Genomic DNA, 8349 nt, shown 5'->3' with positions numbered 1-8349 from the left:
GCTTAATAACTCGCACCCGGATGTTGAATCCACCAGTTGATCAATCCGGGGAAGTGGATAACAGTCTTTGGGGCAGGCTTTATTCAGGTCCCGGAAATCTACACACATCCTCAATTTTCCAGTAGCTTTAGGAACAAGGACCTCATTCGAGAGCCAAGTAGGGAATTGGACCTCCCGAAAGCGGCCGGCCCGCAATAGCTCTCCCACCTGCTCATCAATAACTTTATCTTTCTCCGGGCCAAAATGTCTCTTCTTTTGTTTCACGGGTCGGGATCCTGGGAGGATATTTAATTTGTGCTCAGCCACCTTCGGCGAGATCCCGGTCAGCTCCTGTTGAGACCAAGCGAAAACACTAAGGTTAGCTTTTAAACAGTTCAAGAGATTTACTCGGGTGGACGTGTTAATGTCTCGGGCCACCCGAATGTGTTTCCCGGGCTCAATCTCCACCGCTTCTTGTTCTTCCTCCGCAACAAAATGTACTTCCCTTTCTCTGGCCATCTCATATTGACTCTCCTTCTTCCCCTTCTCCTCCCATCTCGCCCTCTTCTGATCCACTAAGATAGTCTCCCCATAGCATTTCCGAGAGGAAGGCTGGTCTCCCTTGACCTCCCGACCCGTCCTCGTACTGGAAATTTAATTTTTTGATGATAAGTGGAGGCCACAGCTCTCATTTCATTCATAGATGGCCTCCCCAAGATAATGTTGTATGAGGACGGAGCATCCACCACTGTAATGACTGTCATGACTGTTTTCCTCAAGTCACCAGTTCCCAGGGTCAGTGGCAGGGTTATTTCCCCCTCAGGGTACACGGCATGACCAGCGAAGCCAAACAGGACAGTCTCAACTGCCTCTAACTGATACTCGTGCAAATCCATTTGAACTAGTACTTCTTTGAAGATGACATTGGCAGAGCTCGTTAGTGACTTGAAAATTTCTCCCTCCCTCAAACCCTGAGTGAAGGCTGTAGTCTTAGTCTCGCCGGCACAAGATGGGACGTCTAGGGCTACCCTGTTGAACCTTTTGATATAAGCCCTCAAACTCTCCTCCGGGCTCTGCTTCACCTCAAAAAGACTAAAAGCGGTCTTTTTGTATTTCTTGCTGCTACTGAAGTGGTGTAGGAATATTTTTTGGAAATCTCTGAAAGAATGCACACTTTGAGGGGGCAAACCCTCAAACCATATCTGGGCGGAGTCCACCAGAGTTGTCAAGAATACCTTGCACTTGATTCGGTCAGTGTAGCAGTGCAGCATGGCCATGTTTTCGAATCTGGCGAGATGCTCATCCAGGTCCGCATTGCCATCGTAATCTTTCACTAGAAGACTTTGATCGATACAAATACTTGTATAAACCCACCCAGTTTAGGACTTACCCACTGCCTAACTGAACTCCTAGACTAGACTGAAGGCAACACTTTCCATTCAACACTTCTTTAATGTCTATGTGAGAAAGACTACATACACAAGTTTAACGTCTTTGTGCAAGACTATATTTTGGGTGATGGAGTGTGTGTCCGTGTGTGTGTCAGAACTGATTTGTGAAAACTACCCGAAAGTGTTTTCACACACTGAGGAAAATATGATTTTAATCTAAAGCTGATAACACATTTAAGTGTTCCCTCGACTGGGTTGATTGCTTCTCTCTTAAGTTGATTTGATTTTGAAGCGTGCCTTTTTCTTTTCTCTCTTGTGTTGTGTATATCTTCACTAATCTTCACCCTCTACTTATAGGCGCAAAGTTTGATTGTATAATGAGACTCAATTATTGTATCTGTTACATTTTGAATCTGTTCCTCGAAACTTGTCTTGTTCTTTCTGGAACACTTTTGTCTTTAAGCCCTGATGCAACGTCCATTATTGTCCTTTGTCTGGAAAAATGTTTTTGTACATTTGCACACAGCCGGATTCCACTTATATCAGCTTGTTTTGATCTGCAAATTGATTGCTCCTAACTGATGTTCTGAACTCGTCTTCAGTTGGGCTGATGAAATCAGTTGACTCGTCAGTTGAACTGATTTCACTCTTGTTCAGTTGAACTGGTCTCCAGTTGGGCTCTTCATCAGTTGAACACTCTTTCGGCTAGCCAAGCTTCTGAGGTTGTCATGCTGAACCATCCATCAACTGAACATTCAGTTGAACTCATTTGCGATACATCAGTTGAACTGGTTCAGTTTGGTTGATCAGTTGATGCTTTGAGTTGGCGTCTTCGACAGCTTCAGTCTTGGCTCTTAACTGATTATTTCAGTTTCAACTATCTGCGCACCAAGGTAGATTATTAAAAACAAACAAACAACTTTTGTTAACATCAAAATTAAGATCACGAACATGAAATGTTCCAACACTTTGATCGATTAGCTAGTGGGCCGGAGAATAATACATTAATAGGCTGATAGAAAAGGTAGCTTGATCCATCAGAGAAACATTTAACTATGTTGAGGATACAAGGGCAAGAGAGACCCAACCCAACAATCTCACACAGATCACAAGAGTCCCAGAGAAAAGAAATATAAGGAAGCGCGGAAAGACCGGAGAGAATCAAGGGAGAATAGCTTGATTGTGAGTTTTTATGTGTAAAGTATTGCTTGTATTATAACTGGCATCTTCTTGATCGTTGAATAAACAAGGCGGCTATCTTATTTCCCATGGACGTAGGCTGTGAACCAGCCAAAGAATCATCGTGAGCCTGTGTTATTTTCTATTGCGTGAATAAGAAAACAGAAATCATTGAAGTACATAATACAACAGTTTGAACAAGGAAAATCGATTCGCATTTTGAATTAAAATAAACATCTTTACAATTAAAAGAAACTAGAATACAGCTGAAAATTTGCTACTAAACACTGGAAATTTACGAAGGAACAGGCAATCAAAAAACGAAAGTTGTTAAATTTTGTAGAGAATTATTGATAAGTTATCTGACCCTTTTCCTGCTTCTATTATTCCCGAAATGAGATGGGTGGAGACCCTCATCTTCAAATTACTAATTCCATTTACCTTTTGGGATGGTGCTTTATTTTTTGGCAAAAACTTGTGTGAGATGGTCACAATGGTCGAATTTGTAAGACGAATCTCTTATTTGGGTTATCCATGAAAAAATATAATTTTTTATGCTAAGAGTATTACTTTTTATTGTGAATATGAGTAGATTTGACCCGTCTCACAGATTAATATCCGTGAGACGATCTCACATGAGACCCACTCTTATTTTTTTGGGTGAAACAATGTGTGTACAACATTAATTTTAAGTTACTAATCGGTTTTTGGTATATAAAATTATAAAAACTTAGAATTGAACCAACTGTTTTATATATTAGCGAGTCGTGACACACGCGATACATATGAAAATAGATTTGTAAAATATGAAATCGAATGGACAAATGATATTTTTTGGAATTATAAAAAAGCTACACCAATGTACCAAAAGTTGGTGTTTGGTGGTTAGTATAAGGTGTTTAAGTTTAATTATCAATATAGATTATATATAAGCTAAGATAACTAAATAACACTAAGTCATCCTCAATATTTTCCTCAGAGGAATTGATTGATTGGTTGTTAGTATTATTCGCCTACAATATATCAACAATGGCTATGAGAAATTAAGAATCAGAACTATGTATTTTTTTGTATAGTCGATTTTGACATGTAAAGTAACTAAAATCATTATATTTGATTGTGGGTGATTATATTTGTTTTGAATTGCTAATTTTTATTTAATAATGAAATCTATTATATTTTTAGAGTAACCAATGAAATATAATTCCAAATATGGGTCATGACCAAATGAGTTTCTAAAGTCAAATTGATTTCCTTTTAGGTATCAAACAAAAAAAACTATATGTAGTTCATTTTTTCTCACATATACATATATATATATGTGTGTGTGTGTGTGTGTGTGTGTCTGTGTGTGTATATACATATGTGTGTGTGTGTGTGTGTGTGTGTGTGTATACTATTGATGTTCTATATCAGCTGGCGATGAAAAGCATATGAGGATGAAATTAAGTGCTTGCAAAGCAATTGATTAATCAATGTGTGCGAGGCATCTAACATCTTTGCACATTTCAAGGATGGACATATCGTCTCAAATATGATATACTGCGGCGACAATGTAGACGCCTCTTTGGTTCTGTCATTGCTGCTGTTCTCTAATCAATACTGTGGAGACAAATGAGTTTGAAACTCTCTTGGATGCTGACAAATCCAAATGGAAAGATAGGCCTATTCAATACGAAACCGGACGAAACACTCGGAAGTCCGTCCCTAGTAACACCCATTATTTGATGTGTGAGAAATTTTGTGGTTTCTACACTTGAATGTATATGGAACCTGCTCGTCTAATGGAGTTTGGTGTGTAATGAGTATCTATCCCATTCTAACATAAACTAGAATCTAGATCAATTCATGGTTTGTGGGGGACTTATCTTCTGTAGTGTGCAGCATCAGTAACATCCATGGAAGCAGACCCTTGTAGATCACATGCACGATGCTCACACTCTAGCTTCCCCCATCGTGCATCAACTCGTTCACATGGAAAAGTAAGTTTGCCTAGGCTGTCGAGACAAGAATAAGGAGAGTAGCTCGTGTAAGCAAGAACACATAAACAAACTTAGTAAGGCAGTTTAAGAATACTGAATCAACTTGTTGGTTTGAGCTTGCGACAGGTGCTTTCTGTTAAATGAAGCAAGCAAAATGTAAAAGATTGTGTCATGCATTCGGTACCTTCGATTAACAACATTATGCACGTGGCATAACCAGTGAGAGAATTCTTCATGAGATCCCGCCTGAACCGGAGTTGCTCTGCATAAGATTTGAAGTCCAAAAATGTCTATTATTGGGAAATAATAATTACCTGTCATTTGGAAGCATTTAAGATCATCTAAAATACGAGACTAAGGAGAACCAAAGTATTATAAACCCATTTACGTTGCTATTAATATCTAAATTCTTAGGGTCGGAAACAGCTATTTTTCCTATATCATAAAATTAATTGTTTGTGGTAGATAAAAAACAAACATCTTTTTAGAGTCAGAGGCAGAGGATGTGTTTGATTGGCCTTTCATTTCTTTCATCTCAAAATTTATGAAAATTGCGATCCAGGTTGTTTTCCGAATTTTTATAGTGGTATTTGGAAATTGTTATAGAAGTTGATGAGATAGATAGTACATCAACTCTTGATGGTTATTTGAAAGGTAGAGTCGAGAAAGATAGATTGAATAATATTGTGTTATAAAAAGGCATATTACATTGAGTTTAAACAAGTGAATTATTTTTAAAAAATAAACACTAAAGATGGTAAAAAATATTCAAAAAAATGATACATTGAGATGAAAAACGCCGTTGCAAGAAATGAAAGCAAACTTATAGCACTGGAGAATCAAAAAGATGATACTTACATTAATACCTCTTTGAAGTGATCTGCGCATTCCTTGCAAGGATACATCCGAGACAAAATGGCCATCTACATAAAACATAAAACATTGGTTTGTAAGCGCTTAATCACATCCCATCTGCTTTTCGCCGGCAACTGTTTTAATTACAACAGCATAAACTGTTTGAGTCCACAGAATGATGAACTCCATGTAGTTTCTAAAATTTGATATTTAAAAGAAGTCAATTGACGTAGCGACGTGCATAAATATAAACAGAGAAAAATGATCATACCAACTCTTTTACATCCTTCTTCTGTTGCCTGGTTGGCTTTTCTGGATACTGAACAAAAAAAATTAAAAAATCATTTCAACATGTAAAGTTATTACTACTCGGGGTAATATATTGAATGCCGAATGTGGGAAACTAAAATCATTTAACCTTTAAGAAAATGGAAGCACATACATATACCTACCAAATTGAATTTGTCTAATCTTATAAAACTACTTACCAAAAGGTTCAATATTAAACAATGTAAAAAGTTGAAAAACTGTATAAGAAGGAAGAAATACATAGTGTAAAAGACCTGAGCAGCAAGAGTGTGAAGAAAGGTCCAAGTGGCTCTTCCAAGATCCTCTTTTGTTGTAGGCCCGGAAGATTTTTGCTGAAAAATTATTTAGTAAACAAGAAATGACAAAAGTTTCCATATGCAGCAATCTGCAATTAGCATGGTACTGAACGCAGCATATCCCATCACAAACCAGTAGAATTCGGCGAAGCAAAATCACATAAATCATGAAAGCACTCGTAAACAAAAAAGATGTCCACGCTATTCCACTTCGAACTTTTATCGAACAGTTAACATGCACTCACCAACGCACCATCCAACCAAACAGAAACAAAACCAGTACCCATTCAGGCCATGACAGAGGTAAATTTGTAAAGAATAGTGAAAAAGGTTCACCTTCTGAAGAATTTCAGGATGAAAAACACCGACAGAGTGTGAGGAGAGAGATGTAAGAGAGCTGTCCTTGTGGGCCGAAGCTGGAGACTGATCCGAGCGTAGAATAAATCTAGCGAGTTGGGTTTGAACACATCGTGAAATGCCGTCGAATGCTTGGAGGAGATGCTGCACCAGATTCTCGGACATTGTGCAGCAGCGACTGCCGAAGCTTCTTCCAACGGTAGATAACAAGAATAAAATATTTATTAATTTTTGGAAAATTTTCCAGATATGATATTATATTTAAATTTTGTAGTGAACTTAAAACGAGAAATTGGTCTTCAGTCTCCAGCTGTCGATTTTTTTTGTATTCAGTCCCTGAATATATTTTTAGTACCACATTTAAACATGAAGTGTACCACATTTCCACATGAAGTGTACCATATTTTGTATGACATAGTACCACAATTTTGTAGGTAGAGAATAAACCCAAAAAAATGTTTTGATTGGAGATTTTTCACCAACTTCCCCAATTTAAAACATAAATAAGAATATAAAATTATTTAATTTAATAATTTAAAAACTTAAGTGGATTTAAAAAATAAATAAGAATATAGAATTATTTAATAATTTAAAAACTTTGGAAAGTGAATGGGACGTGATAAGACTTCTTATACCCATCAAAGCAAAAACTTGAATAAAATGATATCCTGGGTCGTATTTTGTGAGACGGATATCTTATTTGGGTCATCCATGAAAAAATATTACTTTTTATACTAAGAGTATTACTTTTTATTGTGAATATCGGTAGGGTTGACCCGTCTCACAAATAAAGATTCGTAAGATCGTCTCACAAAAGACCGACTCATCTATCAAATCGAAAATAATAAAAATAATAAATTATTTCTATAAATATGTCTTTGCTTTTGTTCCCTTTTGCCACATTTGATTTAAATTTGATATCTTTCAATTATTTAGATATTTGTCTACTTTTCACCCTATTTCAATCATATTGTTGAATTGACTTTTTTTCTTGACGACATTTAAACTTTGAATTGTAGGTTTTATCATATCACACATAATGTGGAAGCAAATCCTTAGTTTTCTTTCAACTAATCCCTAAATGTCTAAGAAGATGAAAAATTATTTTACACGAGATTTCGACGTCGTATGTTTCCGGACGAGGAATATTGTTCTATAAATGTGGAAAAAGATCACAATCAAAGGTTTTTTTAGACAAATGATAATTCGGGTCAAAGGTTCCATGGATGCCTAAATTTGAGGGTGAGTGTCTTGTTTTTCAATTCTTTGATTTTACATATTTCTTATGCTTTGATTTTAATAGTTTTGTACTAATTTGTTTAGTAAAACTTGTTGCGTTTTGTGTCCGAGTGAAATGTGTGTTTTTTTTCACATGAGAAAATCCATGAATTATCTTGTAGATCGATAATTATAATTCTTGACTTGAAATTAAAATTGACTGTGCTCGAAATTTACAAGAAATGAACTGAAAAATAGAATAAAAATTTGAAGTTCTTGTTAGACCATGATTGATTTTTTTTATTCTCTGTTTGGATTATTAGATAATTTCTTAGCCGAAGATCATACGCCATTCGAATCCGCATTTTTTGAAAATGAACTTTATTTATCTCAGAAAATTGTGGACTTTTCAAAAAAAAAAAAAAAATAGAAACATGTTTCTCTCTCCATGAAATGTCGATGGATATGTGAGAGAAGAGATTTGCACTTTCCGTCCGATAAAACATAATGTCTATGTTAAATCTCACATTATGTGTGATTTCACAAAATCTACAATTCAAAGTTTACAACTCACAAAAGAAAATATATCACTTCAGCAATTGTGGTATAAATTGGGTAAAAAATGACCAAATATCTAAATAATATTAAGATATCAGACGTAAATCAGAAGTGTTCTGATAAAAAACCAGAAGTATCAAACTTATAAGACTAATTTGTCAATTTCCCCATATCAAAAAACACAACGTACAAGGTAAGGACATCAAACATTATTGGATTTATAAA

At 36.0% G+C, this 8349-nt stretch overlaps 1 protein-coding gene across 1 annotated transcript; it reads right to left on the bottom strand.

Annotated features, from left to right (window-relative positions):
• Window positions 1-3994: 3994 nt before the first annotated feature.
• Window positions 3995-6584, bottom strand: LOC140819353 (FAD-linked sulfhydryl oxidase ERV1). Its single transcript, XM_073179400.1, has 6 exons — window positions 6328-6584; window positions 5950-6027; window positions 5658-5705; window positions 5390-5454; window positions 4716-4793; window positions 3995-4546 (listed from the first exon to the last, which is right to left on the bottom strand). The coding sequence occupies exons 1-6, from the start codon at window positions 6511-6513 to the stop codon at window positions 4414-4416; spliced, it is 588 nt and encodes a 195-aa protein (XP_073035501.1). The 5' UTR covers window positions 6514-6584; the 3' UTR covers window positions 3995-4413.
• Window positions 6585-8349: the final 1765 nt, after the last annotated feature.

Source organism: Primulina eburnea, chromosome 18, assembly GCF_022965805.1.
Source record: "Primulina eburnea isolate SZY01 chromosome 18, ASM2296580v1, whole genome shotgun sequence".
In the NCBI taxonomy this organism is placed as follows: Eukaryota; Viridiplantae; Streptophyta; class Magnoliopsida; order Lamiales; family Gesneriaceae; genus Primulina; species Primulina eburnea.
This window is presented reverse-complemented; position numbering and strand designations above follow the sequence as displayed.